The sequence below is a fragment of the Eublepharis macularius genome, chromosome 1 (assembly GCF_028583425.1).
Source record: "Eublepharis macularius isolate TG4126 chromosome 1, MPM_Emac_v1.0, whole genome shotgun sequence".
Lineage (NCBI taxonomy): Eukaryota > Metazoa > Chordata > Lepidosauria > Squamata > Eublepharidae > Eublepharis > Eublepharis macularius.
The window spans coordinates 237303420-237322961 of record NC_072790.1 but is presented as its reverse complement, the minus strand read 5'-3'; the positions used below and the strand labels follow the sequence as shown (position 1 = coordinate 237322961).

Genomic DNA, 19542 nt, shown 5'->3' with positions numbered 1-19542 from the left:
AACTAGCTTCATAAATTAACACAGCACCAGTGAAACAAAAGTCCATAATGGCGGCCGAGCGCTCGGCTGCCATTATGGACCTTTGATTCACTGGTGCTGTGTCCATGAAACATCAGGACCAGCGAGGTTCCTTTGATTCACTGGTGCTGTGTTAATTTATGAAGCTAGTTTGTGGTATATGTTCCACCGCCCCTGAGGAGGTTTCCACGAAACGTCAGGAACCTTGCTGGCCCCGAATGTCGGGCGGGGGGACTTCGTCCGCTGGGCGTCTCATTTTTCATCTCACCGCCTGCAAGAACAACAAAGACTGAGGAATGCTGGTTAATGGGACTGCAGCATCTGCGTGATTGTCTGTTTTGACTGCCTTGTCTTTGGATGGATTTTTGTCCTCACTTTGTCCTTTGTTATATCTTAGGCACCTACTCATTTATTGTTTGTGGGTCCAGGAATTTATGTGCATAATTGACTAATTTGATTATTGTCTAATTTGCGCATAGAGTTCATTACTGTTATTTACTTTTTTCACACATTGATATAATATACTGTATTTAAAGGAAGTAGCAGGTAACTTAGCCTGGGTGTTGTCAGGGAAAGAAGCTGAAGTACATGAGATGGCTGGTGATTGGGAGTCCCTCACCAGGGGAAAAACTACCCTGCTTCAAAATAAGTAGCATATCCCATCTTTACTTAAATATTAGTCCTTCCAACTTCACCTCCTGCCTAAAAGTATTGAGGCGTGTAGCCACTGAGGCATGTAGCCATAGTATTCTGCAGTAAATAGTTCTGCACCAATTTGAAGGTTGTGCAATGGGGAATTCACCTATTGGCTGTTCCTTGGTTCTAAACAGATAAATAGAAAAGGCAGGAGAAAGGGCTTCATTTCAGCAGTGGGTGGACAGTGGCTGAAATAAGCCACGCACCATCAGTAATAGGAGCAGGTCTGCAATAAGCCCCCTCCCCCATTCATCCATGGCATAAAACTTTGTTTCTCTAGTTATTGACTTCATCCACAGGTCTAAAGTATGCCTCTTTCAACTTTTAACAAAAACTTTTCTTTGTGCTTCAGTGCCTTGTGATAGTTGTGATAATATATTAATATATTATATATAATATTATTATGAAATGTTTTGTTTTGACTTGTAAGCCTTCCTGAGTGCTGAAAAGAACAACAGAGGAATGTCTTTATTTATTTGAGTCTCTCTCTCATTCTCACCCTAGCCAGCACCAATAACGGCCGGATGGAGCTTCGTTTCCTTAGCGGAGGCAATCCTGGAGAGTTTGACCGAATCAGCTCTTTCTTATGACAGTGGTTCATCCTACCTGTGCTGTGTCATAGCCCCAGAGACCTTATGTTCAATTAAAAATATTATATTTCCAATGTAATACTCTTTCATTAATAGATAAAGGAATGAGGGACGCTAGGACGATTGTCATATGCCACCCTTCCTTCCAGGAATATTTAACCACTGAGATTTTATTTGGTTATGGTGTGAAAACATCCTGTTTTATTATTAACTTCATTTAACTTCACTGAGACTGAAGGTGTGTAATGATTTCAAGTAAATGGGTGCATGTATCTTTAAATGCTTGGTGTGACATAGGTGAAGAGCGGGGGTGAAAGAGAGGGATGAGTGAGTGGTATGATTGGTTGATGACTGAGAGTGTGGGTGGAGTGAATGCAGTTTAGACTGAGAGTAGAGAGCAAAAGTTTCAGTCAGAAGAAAGCAGGCTAGCTGTGTGCTGCCTGAGTATGTTGAGGTATTTATGATAGAAATATAATCTGTGTGGAACCTGAACTGAGCATGTTTGTGAAAGAACACTCAGTCAGGGAAAGAGAGGCCAGCTGTGTGCTGCTAATATTTCTGTGAATAATAGTCCAGAGAAAGCAAGCAAGCTGTGTGCAGCCTGAATACATTTAAGCAGTTCTGAGAGAAACATTGAGTCAGTAAAAGCAGGCCAGCTGTGTGCTGCCTGAGCAGCTTAAGCACGTCTGTGAGAAATATTGAGTCAGAGAAAGAGGCTGTGTGTGAAACCTTAGAAGAGATCTGTGTGAATGAGTTTAAATGAAGTAACTTTAAGAACCAAGAACTACTTTTATGAAACCGATACGCATGAAAAAATAAAAGTTTATTTTGTTTTTGTTATATCCCAGAATAGCTGTCATTGCTATATCCCATTCCTATCCTCAGGGCCACATAGAACCAAGAAGGAGCCTGACGCTTAGGCACGTTACCAAAGGGAAAATTTATATAAAATATCTTGGAATATAATATTCCTGGTGGCAGCAAACTACCCAGAGGGTGTAAGGGAAAGATTAAAGGCAAAATCTACCCAAGAGAAGCAAGAGTCGTAACAAGATGGATTACAGAATATGAAATATAAAACTAAAACACCACAGATCTGTAACAATAAAGGAGTGCAGTGGGCTACGATTGAACAGCTGGCAAAGCAATGCCTATAGCTTACAAAGATGCAATACTGTTCCTTTTTTTCCTGTTTAGCAGAAACGCACACAAGGACTGCAATAAATTGGGGTTACCAACTCTGGGCTGAGAAATTCTTGGAGATTAGGGGGGTGGAGCCTGGGGATGCAGGGTTTGGGTAAGGGAGGGACCTTAGGAGGGGTGTATTGTAGAGAGGGGATCTTGGATGATCTGCTAATGAGTTAGGAACCATAGACCTCACCACTGTGGTGTATTGGATTCCTACTAATGTCGTTGTGAACTTGTATCTATTTACCCTATGACATTGTTTATTTTTATTTATTTCAGATTTGTATTTCGCCCTCCCCGAGCACAGGCTCAGGGTGGATAACAACATATTAAAAATACAATTAAAATGCATATACATTAAAAACACATTTAAAACAGGATGGGGGACAGCCTTCACAGGGAGGGTTAAGATTTACATACCCCTTTTTCCAGGCCGGCAGAAGCCCAGCCTCAGCCATATGCCTGGCAGAACAACTCTGTCTTGCAGGACTGGCCAAAAGCTAGTAGGTCCTGCAGGGCCCTGATTTCAGCAGACAGAGCGTTCCACCAGGTGGGAGCCAGGACCGAAAAGGCCCTGGCTCTAGTCAAGGCTAGGCGGGCCTCCTTGGGGGTCAGGGACCACCAACAGCTGTTTGTCCCCTGATCGGAGTGTCCTCTGGGGAATATATGGGGAGACTATATGAAAATGTTCCTGATTTGACTGTACTTATCTCACACTGTGTAATCCGCCTTGAGTCTCAGAAAGGTGGACTATTGACAGAAATAGAGTCCACTCCAAAGCAGTCATTTTCTCCAAGGAAGAGATCCCTATGGCAGGAGATCTCCAGGCCCCACCTGGAGGCTGGCAACCCAAGCAACATGTCTAAGTTTCTATTTAATTGCCAACATGTTGGGTTGTTACCTTTGCATATTGTCTTTTACGTACAATCATGGCATTTAAAATCGTTATGTACTGTCCTGTCTATACCTTACCATCTATATTATTCCTGTCCGCCCAAGCTTAACTCTGTATAACTATAGAGGCGCAAATGGACAGAGCGGCATCTTTCTGGCACATAGCGAGGTAGTCGACGGTTTCCCTTTTTACCGGAAGTGCGCATAACGGCTTTTCCACTCTGGTAACGGCTTTTGCTGTACGTAAGTCCTCGACGTTCGGCGAAGTTTGAGCCCGACTCACGCACGCTCCTCCCCCTTACTGGTTTTTCAACCAATGGGAATGTGGCTTAGAATATTTCTTCACTCAATCGCGCGTTTTGCCCACTGCCCCGCCGGTGATTGGTGCCCTCCCTCAACCAATAGGAGCGGGGCTCAGCGAGCGTCTCGTCACGCGGGCGTGCGCGTGCCGACGCGTTTCCCCGCCCCCCCTCCGCAAGTTTAGCTCCTTCAACGGCCCCTCGCCTCTTGCCCCGCCCCCTAGCATAATCAGCGCGCGCTGCAGGGCAGAAGAAGAAGAAAGCGAGCCGGCGCGAGCTGGGATGTGGGGCCCCCGCGAGGTGGTGACGCTTCAGTTAGGCCACTACGCGGGGAGCGTGGGAGCCCATTGGTGGGGGCTTCAGGTAAACAAACTCGAGGAAAAAGGCAGGAGGGAGGGGGAAGAAGAGATGACGACGCGCGGGGAGCTCTGATTGGAAGGGTGGAGCGGCAGAGGGGCGTGGCTCATCAACTTTCAGCGACGCCCCCTCGCCTTTGCTAGCTACTCCTGCTCGTCCAATCAGGGGCTTTCCTCTCAGTTACCGTTGTGGGGGCGGGGGGAGGTTGCTTCTGAGGAGAATTTAAGCGATGAGGGGAGAGATTTAAAATTATTTCCGTGAGGGCGTAAGAGCAGTTATTTGTTTATTTTTGTATAGGCCACCTTTCTCGCTGAGACCAAGGCGGATGACAGAGTGTCATGATAACATACATCATACGTATATATACACGCTTCTGAACACAGTCTGCAATATAAGTCGAAGGAATAAAAATAAAAAGCACGCACGTGAATAGGACTGCCAACTCCAGAGTGGGAAATTCCTGGAGATTGGAATGGAGCCTGGGGAGGGTTTGGTTTGAGGAGGCAGCTCAGCAGGGATAATAATATTTAACAACAGTAGCAGTTCATTTGTTGAGGCAAGATTTGAATCTTGTACTGCCTGCCATTTCTTTATGTTTGGCCACTGACTTCACGCCACAGAGAGCAGCTCTGTACTGCTTTCCCTCTGCAGCAGATAAAATCCTGAGCCTGTAGAACAGGCAGCATCACTGAGAATGTTTTCACATGGGGAGGATCCACATATCTGAGTGAGATTTCAATCCAGTTTCTGCTGAGCTAGTTTTCTTACTTGCAGCAGCCTGTACACGGGCTTTCTCTGTGGTGGCCCCTACCCTATGGAAAGGCCTGCCTGAGGAGGTCAGGAGAGCCCCCATGCTCCTGGCTTTCCTCAAACAATGCAAAACTGAATTATTCAAAAAGGACTTTTTCTCAGCTAAGAGGGCGGTATTGTAGGAAAGGGGTCCCAGATATTTCGCTAATGAGTTAGAAACCATACATTTCACCATTATGTTGCCTTATATATTATCTGTTGCTTTAAATATGTACTCCTATATACTACCTGTGCTTTATGTTGTTTAATGTAAGCTCTAGAATTGATTATGTTCTGTTTCAGCAGTTCCTCAGCCCCATACTGGAGCCTTGCTAATACTATGTCTTTGTAAACTTGTATTCATTTATCCCATGACATTGTTTATGGAAATATTCTTGACACTGTATGGAAATGCCTGCCCTTGTCCTTGCCTCGGATTGTACTAATCTCACACTATGTAATCCACATTGAGTCTCAGTGAGAAAGGTGGAATATAAATGACATAAATAAAAATGGTTTGCATAAGCAAAAGATTCTCCCACCTGCAGTATAAAGACCTGAAGGGAGAAGCGGGGGGAAAGCCCTGCTTCAGATATGGGAATCAATGTTCACTTTTCTCCATCCATCCCAGGAAGCATCATTCTGCACTGATCCTGTGGACAAGAAATCTAATGAAGGGATACGTCATGACGTGCTGTTCCGAGCAGGGGAAACCCTCCAGGGCCAAGAGACGTACACGCCCCGCCTCATTGTCATGGACCTCAAAGGTGAGGTTGGAGGGGCGCAGCGTTCAGACACATTGAAGTCTGCCAATGAGGAGAAGACATACCTGCCCCCATCTGCTTATGCCTTCCTTGCCTCTTAGGTTGCAAACCTCAGGCTGTAAGCAAAGTAACATGGGTACTGCTGAATACAGCCCCAGCCCTCTGGTGCCTATTTTCTTGTTGAGGAGTGAGAGGCACATAGTCACTTCATCCCTTTGGATATGAAGTTTTGCAGCCTTTCTGGGGGTGGATGGGAAGGAAGCACCCATTTGCAGGTATGCTTGCTGGCTGCACCTGGACACTCTTGTCCTCTCCTGTTGGCAGCTCCTGGGTGCCCTAATAAAAGATTAGGGGAGAGCTTGTATGCTTGGGGTATCCGATGAGGCTGGTTACCAAGCTGGTTTTCAGAATGACCATTTTTTGCCTTCTATACAGGGAGCCTGAGCTCTTTGAAACAGGAGGGATGCTTGTACCAAGATACGAAAACAAACACACCTGTGGCATGGTGAGTTCCCACCCAACACTCACACACACTGTTTTATATACTGACAGCTACTTTTCACACACTGTGAGCAGCTCTGGAGGATTCTTGGTTTATGGATGCCACAGTCATGAATGTGTATTTCAGGCCCATGAGTGAGCCTAGAATACTGACACTGGTGCAGAATGCTAGACACCTCAAGATTTGGATTTCATCCAAAATTCCGTGTTTCTGGGCTCAAGTGATTGCAGACAGAATACTGAAACTTGCGTGCGCTGTAGTCTGGGAAGCAACAACTTCTTTGTTTCAAGAAGGCAAGGCACCAAACTTTTCGTAGAACAGTTGTTTTTCTTGCTCTGCATGCTTTAATATCACCAGACGTTTTTCATGGTATCAATCCTTCCTCCTCAGCCCCTGTGAGAGAATAAACATTGTGGAATGTTAAGAGACTACAGAATGCAAACTGGAAAGCGTAAAAATTTCCAGACATGTCCAGTTTAAAGATTTGGGTATTTTTGGTGTGAACTGTTAAGCTCCAGAACAAACACACAGATATTATCTGGCAATAGCTGAAAGGGTGAAAAACAGAAGAGGCAATTGCCAGCAGAATTATCTACTTAAATAAGGTAAAATGTTAGAAGTGATGGTCATTTATAACAGGAATGGGGAAATGGGGAAATTTTCAGCATGAAGGCCATATCTGGGTCTCTACCGTCTTTTGAGGGCTTCGAGATAGATGTTAACTCCTCTTGTTTCCAACACTCAAAATTGGGCAGTGACCCAGATGTGGCCCTCCAGTTCTTAATAAGAGTGTCTTTAACAATTTCAGGAGTTCACTGGCTGATGCTGCAGTCTATCGGGTCAATGTTTCCAACAAACTGTTAAGGAGCTTGATGGTTAGATGAAAAGCTGCTGCAGGCCAGATGTTGCCCCAGACCATAGTTTCCCCTCTTCTGTTTTACAAAATCCAAGGGCTTAACACATAGGATTGTTAAAAATAATTTGTAGTACAGAGTCAGAAAATGGCTATCTGCAAAACCCTGGTTGATGTAATTCCTGAATAGTAACAAATAAACCTGGAAACTTACAGTATTCAGTGACGGTCATGGCTGAGGTTTCTTCAAAATCCTTATCAGGATTCAAGTGAGCAGTCTATAGGAGTCCACCTGTCTAGTGGTGCCAATTGCATCAAGCTTTTCAGATCACTGGTGCTGAAAATCTGTTATAGCACTGAGGTAATTTGTTGCTAGGATACAAGCTCTGCTGCAAAAGGAGCTTAGTGGCTACTCACTCTCCTAGTCTGCTTAGCACCACCATCCCCACCACGGCACAAAGGAGGAGGAGTTTTGCCTTTGTTGGGAACTTCTGCTCTCCTGCTGCAGTCGGGAAAACTGCAGGCAGGTGGCTGCATTTGGTAGGACGGGCAAAAGTAAGAGATTTTTTCCCCCAAGGGTGAGAGGGGGGACAGAGAAAGCTAGCCTGGAGAGAGAACAAGAAGTTTTTCAGTCTTCAAGCCAACTTTCGTTGTTGAAATAATTCAAAGCACAAGCAATAAAGTAGATTGTCAGTGGTTTTTATATTCAGGCTTTGTGTATTAATTTGATACACATAGTTATGATCCACATTTACTGGATCACTGAAGTGGGGACTCCTGTTTGAAATTTATCCCTCCCCCTCAAAGGACTCCATGTTTCAGCTGAACTTGGGTATTTTTCGGCTTTTACAATATTAGCTTAAACCAAAGAGGCTTGAGGCTGCAAAAGCTTGTGTTGCAATGCATGTCTTTTAGGTGCCATAGTAGTTCTTGTTTTTGTTGGTGCAAATATAACAGGGCTATGCCATTGGAACCCATTAATTTAGGCCCGATTTGTGTACATTCATCTGAATCATATTGTGGGTTTTTATATTATGCAGAACAGTCATTGTGCATGACGCTTTATAGAGCATAAGAAGGCAAGCCCCTGCCCCAAGGAGCTTCCAGTTTAAAATCTGAGACAAGGAAGATGACAAAGAGGGGAGAGAAGATGGAGGCGGAGCAAAGCTGGGGAAGAGTACATATTCATCCAGTGATGTGTAGTGATAGAGAGTGCCTCAAGTCATAGCTGACTTCTGGTGACCCCAAGTGGGGTTTTCATGACAAGAGACTAACAGAGGTAGTTTGCCATTACCTGCCTCTGCCGCCCTGGTCTTTAGTGGAGGTCTCCCATCCAATTACTAAGGCTGACCCTGCTTAGCTTCTGAGATCTGATGAGATCAGGCTTGCCTGGGCTATCCAGATCAAGGTCCAGTAGCATGTACACGGGCTTAATTTCTGTAGGGGAGAGTAAGTTTTCAAGTTTTTCCTGGGCTGTGCCTCTTCAGGATTTTACTCCCCATTTGAAAGATGAGGAAGTAGCAACTCTGCACACCTTATTCAGGAAGCTGTTCCAGAGCCTCAGGTCAACTGCAATAAAGGCCCTGATCTTCACAACTAACTGATGTTCTTAGAGTAGGGCCTGATATGTTAGAGGCAACATTAAACTTGCTTAATATGACAGAGAGAAAAATTGTATTTGGTATGGATACGTCTGGGCTCATTATTTTTTGGGCCGGCTCCTAGGTCAAAAGAAAATTTGTCAAGACCTGTTACATTCAAAATAGTATAAGACCAGTCCTAAAGTGGAAGTCAGTCAGAAGCATAGTTAATTATAAAAATATTGTGGTCTTAAGAACTTATAAGCAAGGAACCAAAATATAACCCTTTTCACAAGATGCAATCTTTACAACCTGCAGCAACCTAAGCATAATTTGGCATAAGGTCTGATACTAAAGAGAACTTTTAAAGACGTATAATATGTATTCATTTAGTAGACAGATGACTGTGAGAAACCACAGGTGAGCACCGTCACTTCAATAATCTGAGGCCAGCAAAAATTAAAAAGCTGAAACACACACTCTCTGAATTTCTGCCCATGCTTCCAGTACGATCAGGAATATTACAAAAATAGGTTGGATAGAGGGATGCTAAACAAAAGTCCCTTTTGATTCAACCCCCATGGGTTGGATAGTGCACAGTGTGTAGCCTCACTCCCATGGCTCTCTGTATACAAACGTCATTTCCTCATTGGCCAGGTTGACTCTTTGAGATGTAGTGCGTTCCACAGCCAAGAACAACTTCTAGCACGCGTCCCTCTGGCAGAGATTGTTGCATCCCTGCCCTGTTACCTGGTAAAAGGATTTTACTTTTCAGGAAGGGGAAACTGACAGCACATCAGGAAGAGACATCCCCTAAGAATCCTTTCCTGAAAGACCTCAACAGATCTCAAGTAAGATTCTGAGTGTGGATTCACATTGATTTGTGTGTGCTTTTCTACTTTGGTCCCTGGGATGGTCTTCAGTTTGCTGTTAAGAAGCTTTAGAGGTTAAAAAAGGGCAAGGTGGTCACTTTTGCTACTAATCACATTAATTGATTGTATTTATTAATCACTTTTCTGTTAAAGAAGCATCCAAAGAGATTTACAATCAAAATGGCAAGCATAGGGAGACCCACTGGGGTTCAAAACTGTTGTTCACTATAGCATGCCTTTCAAGCCAATGGATGGCTTCAACATGCACTCCTCGCTGCTATTCTTTGTTCTGCTTCTTCAGTAAGATTTTGTGTCTTCACTCTCTTCCATTTAGGGGCAGAAGGCAAAATAGCCTTGCAGTGGCAGGTGAGGGAGGAAGGGGCTCTCTCATCCTGTGCTGCCAGGAGCAGCTCACCAGCCTCTTTGCATTGACCAAACCATGTCCTGTTAGGGTGTCATGATGAGGACAAGGCAGCAGGAACCATCAGTTTAAAAATGGCCACATTGCCCTCTTGGTGTGACACTTCTTCATTCTCAAGTCCCCTTTGATAAGGCTGAAAACAGGTCTTCCCCTGAACTACGTGGAGGAAGTCCCTCCAAGATCTCAACCAAATCCAGATGTTATTTATTAAATTTATAGTCTGCTCTCCCCACAAGCATGGGGGCGGGGGGGGGGGGCGGGTGTTCATACATCCAAACACTTCCATGTGACTGATCATATGAGGGCAGGGAAAGACATTCAGTTTTCAAAGCTGCCAACTGTTGGCTGACAGTCGTGTGCTGGAAAGAGTGACTGATCATGGCACCAAGGGAATACGTTTGAGGGGATGTGGACTTAACCATGGAGGGTGGCAATGGAAGGCTGCCTCTTTCCAGCCTTTCGTTATGGGGATCATGGCTTCAAATTGCACTTTACAAATGCGCTAGAACTTGGAAGGTCTCAGCTAGTTAGCAGCTGTTCATTGTTTTTTAATTGGTAATACAACTTTATGCATTTTAACATTGGTTTTCATGTTTTAAAAAAGTTGCATGTTTGATTCAATTGTCCATGATCACTTTGGTGAACTCTTTTGCAAAACATCATCCAGGATGTCAAACAGTAACATTTCCTGGCTATTGTGTGAACCTGTCCATACTTACAGGTCAGTCAAAGCCTGAGGCTATCATGTCTCTTATCTCATTCTGTTTCAGGGTGGCACATCCCCCAGTGGCAATTTTGCTCCCAGGACTCCCCATGGTGGTAAAGGTGTGTCTGCTTTGCAGGCATAACTGCCTGTTGGGGTAGAATGGGGTAGGGGGTAGGAAAAGCAGACAGGGCGGATCCACTGACGGAGGATAGTTCAGGGAAGTTTTGTGATCCACCCACTTCATGGCAGCTCTCCTTTACCCAGACAGGACTCTGCTCCTTGAGGGGCAGGATAAGGCTTCGAAAGAACCAAACATGGAAAGTACAATGCATGTTTGGTCAGACTTTCTCCGGACACACCTGCATCCTCGCAGCATCTTAACAATCCATCAGTACAATCATGAGGGGTAAGGAGCTTTTCTCTCTATGCCATGCAGCCATTCTAGGGGGTGGGCAGGAGAAACCAACCAGCCTCCTAAAATTCTGAGCCCCATTGGAATATACCAGCTTGTCCCCCTCCTGTTCCAAAAAAGGCCCTTCCAAATGACCTTGCCACTTTCTTCCAGGGAATCCAGCCGCCTGGAAGCCTTTGGACAAGGAGAAAAGCTCCTGCAAGATCCCACATACCTTGAGGAGCTCGAAGACCGACTTCATTTCTACGTGGAAGAGTGCGACTATTTGCAGGTGTGCGTTGCCGCAGTCACCTGTGGGACCTTCCTTAGGCCAGGGCCTCTTGAAAGGGTGGTTATGCTGTGTGAGTGATGAGAAGGGGGAGTAAAGCGTACTTAGGAACCCTTCCAGGGGAGGCTGTGAGCCATCCTTCTGCCAGCTACAGATATTTCTGCATAGATCTTGTACGTGAGATCCTGGTTTGCCTCTTGTTGAGGAATGGCCCACTCCTTCACCCCCAAAAGCTCTATTCTCCCTAGCCAAGCTGCTCAGGAGCCAGCCCCTCCACCAAACACACCCTACTCACTCACTCACTCCACACCCTGACCAGGCCAGGGTGATTGAGGCTGAAGAATCCTCTCTGCTAAATGACACGATGCATCAGAAGGTACATCTGTTGCACCACTGAACCACTGCTGTCTTAAGGAAGTTTCTCCTAATATTTAGCGAAGACAACAGGGAGTTTAGCTAAATACTAGAGCTTGGAAGAGTCCCTGATCAAGTCAGGAACACTGTGCAGACACATTCGCCTTGGCAGGGGCCCAGGGGGCTGACAGTGGTTCCTCTGGGACTGCTGGATGGCCACCTTTGCCCATGCCTTTATTTCTCTCTTTGCACAGGGCTTCCAGGTCCTCTGCGACTTGCACAATGGGTTTTCGGGAGTTGGGGCAAAGGTCACAGAGCTGCTTCAAGACGAATACACAGGGAAGGGAATCCTGACATGGGGGCTAACTCCAGTGCATAGCGTACCAGTAAGTGTGACTTCGACCTTTCTCTTCCCCACTCAGGGCTGATGGACAAGATTGAAAGTGAGTAAGTTCTCACTGGGGTACTGTGGACTGGACAGTATTTGGCTGGGGCTGGTGGGTTTAAATCCCCTCTCCACTTTGGACAGGTCACTATTACCCTCCATTGCAGAGAGGATGCCTGCCTTTGCAGCAACTTAGAGGAAGGGTAGAAGTGGGATAATTAAGAGAAGGACTGCTCCTGAGAGAGGGAAGGAAACTAATGCAGATAAAATGAACTGCTACTACAGCTGGAAGTTAATATTCTGTAAACCAGCATTTATGCCATTTCATGGCAGTGTGACATGGGAGTCGTTATCTTCAGGGAGCGTTTTGTACAGACGCTTTCTATACTGAAGATGCACCTAGCACCAGCCCACAAGGCTCCCTTCTCTTGCTGGGTGGCCTCTTGTCACCTCCCTGGCTAGACCTCCTCACTTGCAGTGGCTTTCCTGCCATCTGAAGCGGTAACAGCCTGTTTTCCCCCCAAGTGAGAGGGACCAGCCATACTTTATGGATGGTGTTTGTGGCAGTGGGTGTAAGTGAACAGGCCCGCTGCTGTTTATGCTCCCCAGAAATAGCAATTCTAGTTCGAGCAATGTTTGAGCCCAACAGCACCTTATATACCAACAAGATTTCCAGAGTGCAAGCTTTTGAGAGTCAAACAAGGGAACTTTAATTGTCAAAAGTTTATACGCTGGGAAGTTTCATTGGTCTTTAAAGGTTCAAATCTTGCTCTTCTACTCTGGACCGACATGGCTACCTACCTGAAACAATTCTAACACATTTCCTTCCTTTTTTGCAGAATCCACAGCTGAGTTTCTACAGGCTCATGAACACCGTTCTGGGGTTGGTCCATCTTTCCAGCCACAGCTCGCTCTTCTGCCCCTTGTCGCTGAATGGGAGGTTGGGGCTCAGACCAGAGCCCCCCGTTGCACTTCCATATGTGCACTATGATGTGAGTGTTTGCAGGTGTGAGTTTTTAGGCTACACCATGAGAAGGAAGGGGAGGGACATGCGGGTGCCCACCAAGTGTGCTGAGGGCAGGTATTCGTGTATCTCATATTGACCTTTCCTCTGCTCCCATCCCAGGTTCCTCCTTGTAACTTCTCATCCTCTTAGTCAAATACAGCAGTCAAAATGAATTGCAGATTATCACTGAAACAAATTCCAAGCACCAGCAGAGATTTCTGTCCCGCAGAGTTCACCCATCTCTCTCTCTTTCTAGAGTATTATCTGCTTGGGAGCAGAAGTCTGTCTTCAGAAAAGACATTTTTTTCCTTTTATCACCCGTGGCAGGCATCTCTGGACTATCACACAAGTGCCATTCTAGCAACAGCCCTGGACACGTGCACTGTTCCTTACCGACTCCAGGCCTCGACTATCTCCATGGCCCACCTTGCAGAAGCACTGAATTTCTCAGGGAGGAAGGTACAGCCCTGGCTCCATCTAGACTCTTTTCTAACCGGCCCTTGCCCTCCAAAAAGTAAAGAAGCTGAGGCTGGAGAGGAAAGAAGGTTAAGTTAGGGTTGGAAGCACACATTCATTTACTAGTTTCTCAAAGTTTCCTAGTTCTAGTTTCTTTAGAATAGCTGTTGGGATGGCAAGTTTCACTCATTTAAAAACTGATTTGGGGGGGGGGTTGTGTACTGCAAAAGCATCCAATGCATATTACCTTTTAAAATAACATCAGCAGCCTCGGTCTCTGCCTTCCCTCTAAACAGCCAGGTGGAATAGCTCCTGCAAGGGGGGGCGGGGGCTCTGTAAGAAGAGGAGCCAAATGGGCACTGGTCACAGGCGAATGTGGGAGGGTGTTCGTCTCCTCCAAATTATGAATAATTCTGGTTCCTCAGCTGTGGCCCCTTGGAGAAAGTACTCTCCCTTGGCTGTGGGGCAGTTCGTTTCGAGACAGAATTTTGCATCATGTTTACGGTCCATTTCTGACTGATTAGTGACCTGGAAGGCTTGATGCCTTCCGATCCTGCCTTTCAAAGTAAACATCACACACCAAACCTCGAGAAGAAAAATCTCCCAACTCCCCTTATTCCCATTTCCTCTCCAGGTAGCAACAGCAGTCACTGCTGTGCCTTTTCCTGTGGCGCCATCACAGTCCCTTCCGGACGCTTTGTGTGCCCACCAGTCAGGCCTGCCTTGGAGCCCGCTATCTTCATGCGGCGAGCAACGCGGCATCCGCTGTTTTGCTCAGTCTGCTGTGCTGAGAGGAATTGCCAAAGAACATCTGGTCAGGTAGGACACCGAGATGGGGCTGCTGAATTCTGCATTTCTGGAGTTGTCTGGGTCAGCCAAGCAGGGCCTTGAGGTTACATTCTTGCCGCTTTAGTTCATTTTCCTCTTTGGAGTCCCTTGTGGCAACATTTCCAAAATGGGTGGGGCGGCCTGGGTCTAAGGTAACCTGATTTTAGCTGGTGGAAGTCAGAACTGGTACCCAGAACTTCTTAAGACACGGTCTCAAAACTTGACCTCACTGAGACACTCGGTTTGTATATGAAATTGTACTACTGTGGAGTGCAGGTGGGCAGTCACATGATGGAAATGATCCCCTGTGCTTCCTGACGGGAAAAAACAGCAGGTCAGAAAGAAGGCTAAGCTATGAGGCCCAACCACAGAGGCCTTTAACAGGCAACAAGTCTTTCTGGGTGATATGTAGACTTAGCCAGGCACTCAAACGTCTAAGGGGTCACTACCAGCAGCAACCATGATGGGATGGGCAAAAAGTCCACCTGCCACTCAAAACAGCCAAAAATCAGGACAGAATAGTATTTATTCCTCTTTAAGCCTTTTTAGAGACCCAAGTCGCATTTAAGTGACCATAAAATGCTTGGCAGTTGTAGTTTTAATGGAAACATCTCTGCACCATTGTAAGACAACCCCTATTTGTTTCTCGTCAAGTAAACCTCCTCCAGGTTGTGAACCCAAATCCGTCCTCCATATGAGCGAGACAGGAGAGGAGGTTCTGGCCCGCTACTTGTACACGGTGTCACCCACAACTCTCAGGTTGGTGAAGCTAATCAAGGGGAAACAGAGAGGGGGGCAGAGAAGGTAGCATCCCTGTTCTTCCCGATAATGCTGGTTCTGTTTGTGCTCAGCAGCACCGTCCACTTACTGCAAAGCCCTTGCCAGCTGCTGGCCCCCTATCCCCAGTACTTCTCTCCTCTGCTGGACAAACAAGGATTCCTCTTGGACGCACCTGCACGGGCCTCAGCAAGTAAGGAGGATTGGGACTCAGACAACACAGTGGGGGAGGGAGGCATGACCCCCCCCCCTTTGTGGCAGAATATAATGCCCGTACGATCCATGCTGCTGCTGCTGCCACCATTTATAATTTGGGGTGGGAAGGAAAGGGGCGGCTACAGGATTGTACAGATTAACAAGGCAAGCTACATTGTACAAGATAGGGGGGTACCCCTGGCCACACTTTTGGCCAGTCCGAGGGCATTGAGACACGCTCCTGTTCTGATAAATAATACCTACTTAAAGGCTACTCCATTAAGCTATTGTGGACATTGCCAAGGAAGAGCCAGTTTAAAAAAACCACTTGCCCTGAAGCATAGAGGTAGCTTGCTTTGCATGAGTCACAGCCCAGTTTAAGTGCAAGGACAAAGACCCACAGGGAGAGCTTTTTTCCTTTCCAGCCTTGCCTCTTAATCGGAAGACTCCGGCCTCAATCTCCATCTCCTCCTTCCATCCTCCAGATGTCGAAAGCATTCCCGTCATTGCTGCTCTGCAGTCCTCAGCTGTTCTGCACGGAACCCTTGGCGCTTTTTACAAAGAGCTGCGCCACCTGGATGTCCGGCGCTGGGCAAGTTTTTTTTCTGCAGGAGTTGAACTCGATGATTTCCAGGAGGCCTTGGAGGAGCTGAGGACGTTGTCCCAGTGTTACAGAGAGAGCGGCTCAGAAGAAGAATCGGAGGAGGAAGTGGACTGATTTCCCTTGTGCGAGGAGCCCTCTGGCTGCATTGTAAATTAATAAATAAATAAAAGCTTGCTGGCATGCGTCTTCACAGTCCACTTGGTGTCCTCAACGTGGCAGAAGCGGAGGGGCTGTGTGGTTCTTAAGCATGCCCACCTTCAGCTCCACCACCCTGCCAATCAGGAAGCTGTAAATTTAGGAAAGATGGCTCACTTACTCCAAATGAATGGCTTTATTAATTAATATTAAACTGCACAATAAATATTCATACAGAAGAGGCACAGGAGAGAATGTACACAGTTCCTACTCTTAAGATATTTACATCATGTGCTGTCCAAGAATAAGTGCAACTCTGCAGATTTCCACTCCACAGTCAATCCCCTCTTTCATGTGCAACGATCCTTTGAAGGCAGCCGCAGTAGGGTACTGGAGGGTGGGGCAGGCAGCAGCCAGTTACTCTAACCAAGTTGCAGGGGAAACCTGCTGCAACTCGGAGGGGGCGAGTGAGCCGGCAACATTCCCCAGAGTGGAGCACGTCACTGCAGCGAACAAGATCGCCTTCCCAAAGCACGGCCTGGGGCAGCGACGCTTGTTTTTCTTGCCCAGCAGCCTTATTCCTCCTGCTCTTCTTCAGAGAGAACTGGGTCTTTGTCCGAGAGCTGGTCAGTGTTGCTGGTGCTGGTTGCATCGTCTTCATCTTCCGAGCTGACATCGCAGGCTGTGTGAAACAACGCCATCAGCTCCCTGAACCGGTGGGCCACCTGAGAGAAGAACAGCACAGGTCATAGATCAGAAAGAATTGGGAGACATTCGGTTAATGCTGCGGCTCTGCAAAGCCGAATTTCCTTAATGCCGTTAAGATGCAGGGTAGCTACAAACGTTCTCCTGCTGCTTCTATGCATTAGAAGCAGGCTGAGTAAGTGCTGCACCTTCCCTACCCCACTCCTACCCTAAGCTCACCACAGAGCAGTGGAGAGACATGTACTGTCTGTCTCTTCTCAAGCACCACCCCACTGACAGAGAGCAAAAAAATACCCTGCCATCTATCAGACAGGGGTTAACCTGTCTGGCATGGAAGGCAGAAGTTACACAGTTGCAGTTTAATGTCTGACAGGAGTGAGCCTGGCAGTTATAGAAGGTAGGGAAGTTACATAGTTAACAGCGGAGTTTTCTAGCGCTGAAAGGCTGTCCAAGCCAAGAGTTCCGTTCCATCGGAAAAGGGGAGGGGCAAGGAGTATGTAGTCAGCCTGGTTACAGTTAAACCATCATTCTCTGCAATTGCCTTATGTTGGTTGGTTGTACTGCGATTCCTGAATTTAAAAAATCCGTTTACTGAATCCGTCTCTGCCTGATCTGATCGGTGCGGAGATTTTGGGGAAGATCCATGGAACAGAAACTGACATCATCAAGATAACATCAATAGGGAGGGAGGGGGAAATCTCTGGATATCACATGGCTGAAGAAAGACGATGGCAGCAAACGTGAAAATGGCCTGATGCGCTTCTTTTCAAAGGCTCATTCATTCTTAGCCACATCCCACCGGCCACTCATTGGTGATTTCTGAGGAACTGAGCGGGGGCCTTGTTCCCCGGGGAAATGTCATCATCTGGTCAGTGCTCTCCTAGCCTTGGCATCTACCAACCATGGTGTCCATTTAAAGCGGTGGGCCAATCAGCTACGTAGCCTGAAGCTTGTAGGCGATACGCCCTCCACTAGGAAGCAAAAAGCGCAAACACTGGAGTTACATAGGAACTCCACCATATCCAAAAAATTAATTTCCCCAGAGACTCACTTCCTCTGCCGTTTTGTTGTTCAGCTGCTGTGAGATGGCGCTGAACGTGTCCTGTTGAGCACCTCGTTCTTGGCAGGTGGTCAGGATGACACGGTCAGCCTCCCTGCAAGAGAAACACCTCAATTCTAGAGGGGGGCAAAGCCGACCCTGCTGCCCGGGCCCAGATTTCACCACACCACCACCACTCCCAGAAACTTGTGCACATACTACTCAACTTGAGTAAATCAGTGCTAACAGCTTTCAGGATTGGCATTCCTACGGACAAAACCTCAAATGGCTGCTTTCTTCCCCTCCCCCCTTAAGACCCCCTTGCTTAGTCACCCTGCCCCCACCCGTCTCCTTTCTCCTCCCCTCCCTCTTTGGAACTTGCCCCCTTGCTGCCTTTTTCTCGGGCTTATCTTTATGTGCACGCTTTCCAATTCTCAGTGCAGGTGGGCAGGCTTTACTGGGTGAAGCTAATCGAAGCACTCGGCAGGACAGGGCTAGGACTCAGTGGCACAGCATCTGCTTGGCATGCAGAAGGTCCCAGGTTCAATCCCCAGCAGCATTTCCAGTTTGAAGGATCAGGCGGAAGGGGATGTGAATGACCCTCTGCCTGAGACCTTGGAAGGTCAACTGCCAGTCTTGAGTGGACGAGACTGACCCTGACGGACCAATGACCTGGCTCGGTGAAAGGCAGCTTCATGTGTTCAAATGGTCAAATCGGTAATGGCAGGGGGTGAGTCCTGCCAGGTGGGTAGAGCTTTCTTGCCCCATCCTAGAAAAGGGGCGCTGTGACCCCGATGCCTTGGCACATACCTGGTCCAGAGGACGACCTTCTCCCCTGTGGAGCTGACCTTGATGTTCTTGGCACAGACCATGGCTTCCGTTGCTCTCTGCTGCAGCTCTTCTCCCCTTGGCCTGGACAGGCGCGACAAAGCACGCTCTGTGCCTCTCTCTGCTTGCTGCTGCTGCTGCTCCCGTGAACAGTCGCTTTCGCCCGTTGCCCCCGTGGCCTTTGCCTTTTGATCACTAGCCACAGGAGCCTGTGGGTGGCAAGCGCCAGAGGGTTCTGTGCAAGTAGGCAAGCGACAGCTCTTTCCTGCTGCTACCTTCAGCCCAGAGTCTTTGGGGGGTGACCCCTCCGTTTCCCGTCCGTTCGGTTTCGAGTCTGCAGAACTGGCCAGCCTCTCCCCCTCCTTTTCCTTGAGACTAAGAGCCATGGAGGGCTCTGCCAAGAGGCTGGGCTGAACAGCAGGTTTCTGAGGCAAACCCTTTGCCAGAGGAGGACCAGGGCCCTTACCTGCTATCCCTGAAGACGACTCAGGCCCTGAGAGGTCTTTGCTAAGTCCACAGGAAGCCTCTGCACCCCTCGGGCCTCGCCCTGCCTCGCTCTCCCCACCCACAGAGCAAGAGCCCCCTTTGGGCCGCTGTTTCGGAGCTGCAATCCGTTGCACCTGCACGGAAGATGCTGCAGTGGTAGCAGGGGGTTGCGTCGCAACATCAGCCACGGTTGCTTTCCTGGGGCAATGAGGTCCCTGCACAGAGCACAGTTCTACAGTCCTGCCACCCAGTGGTGCATCCCCCTCTATAGAGGCTTCACCACACGACGTCAGCTTCCCATCCGTGTGGGAACCTGTGGAGAGAAAGAAGAGGCAATGAGGGGCCTGGTTCACACGTGTCTCTTCATCACTCGGAGAGTCGGAAGTGCAGGTTGTGGCCATATCATTTTGCAGACACAGGAAAACCGAAAAATTGTTTTGTGTTAAAGGACCTTTAACCTTCATCTCCCATTAACTTTGGTAAAATAATTACTGTGTTGGCTCTAACACCACCTGTGCCCACCAGCAGAAGAAGA

The 19542-nt window shown here is 47.4% G+C and overlaps 3 protein-coding genes across 8 annotated transcripts in view; 2 read left to right on the top strand and 1 right to left on the bottom strand.

Annotated features, from left to right (window-relative positions):
• Positions 1-2144, top strand: part of DAP3 (death associated protein 3) — a 32340-nt gene extending 30196 nt beyond the window's left edge. For both annotated transcript variants that reach the window (XM_054994087.1, XM_054994095.1), the window contains exon 14: positions 1219-2144. In XM_054994087.1, the coding sequence (XP_054850062.1) occupies positions 1219-1304 (86 nt within the window). In that variant the 3' untranslated portion in view covers positions 1305-2144. The remainder of the gene's footprint in view (positions 1-1218) is intronic.
• A 1728-nt stretch (positions 2145-3872) lies between these two features.
• MSTO1 (misato mitochondrial distribution and morphology regulator 1) lies at positions 3873-15987 on the top strand. Of its 3 annotated transcripts, none has more exons than XM_054978656.1 (14): positions 3873-4048; positions 5463-5598; positions 6031-6100; positions 9306-9381; positions 10594-10648; positions 10794-10935; positions 11095-11212; positions 11818-11949; positions 12788-12940; positions 13282-13413; positions 14045-14229; positions 14893-14997; positions 15093-15208; positions 15636-15987. In XM_054978656.1, exons 1-14 carry the CDS (start codon positions 3968-3970, stop codon positions 15926-15928), a joined length of 1794 nt encoding a protein of 597 aa, XP_054834631.1. In that variant the 5' UTR covers positions 3873-3967; the 3' UTR covers positions 15929-15987. The 3 variants fall into 3 exon arrangements, with proteins under 3 accessions (XP_054834631.1, XP_054834640.1, XP_054834623.1); XM_054978665.1 differs by having other exon boundaries at positions 15090-15208; positions 15696-15987; XM_054978648.1 differs by having other exon boundaries at positions 15090-15208.
• A 143-nt stretch (positions 15988-16130) lies between these two features.
• GON4L (gon-4 like) overlaps positions 16131-19542 on the bottom strand; it is a 55002-nt gene continuing 51590 nt past the window's right edge. For 2 of the 3 annotated variants that reach the window (XM_054994064.1, XM_054994069.1), the window contains 3 exons: positions 18504-19320; positions 17706-17808; positions 16131-16674 (listed from right to left, as the gene is read on the bottom strand). In XM_054994064.1, coding sequence (XP_054850039.1) covers positions 16525-16674; positions 17706-17808; positions 18504-19320 — 1070 coding nt within the window. In that variant the 3' untranslated portion in view covers positions 16131-16524. Of the gene's footprint in view, positions 16675-17705; positions 17809-18503; positions 19321-19542 lie in introns of those variants that run through there. The other variant, XM_054994076.1, reaches the window with a different exon arrangement.

Excerpts from the sequence above, each read along its gene's own strand:
- MSTO1 (XM_054978648.1), top strand. The coding sequence starts at position 3,968 with ATGTGGGGCCCCCGCGAGGTGGTGACGCTTCAGTTAGGCCACTACGCG. Across the intron at positions 10,649-10,793 it reads GACTCCCCATGGTGGTAAAG|ACAGGACTCTGCTCCTTGAG; the intron begins GTGTGTCTGCTT and ends TCCTTTACCCAG. Across the intron at positions 11,950-12,787 it reads CTCCAGTGCATAGCGTACCA|AATCCACAGCTGAGTTTCTA; the intron begins GTAAGTGTGACT and ends CCTTTTTTGCAG.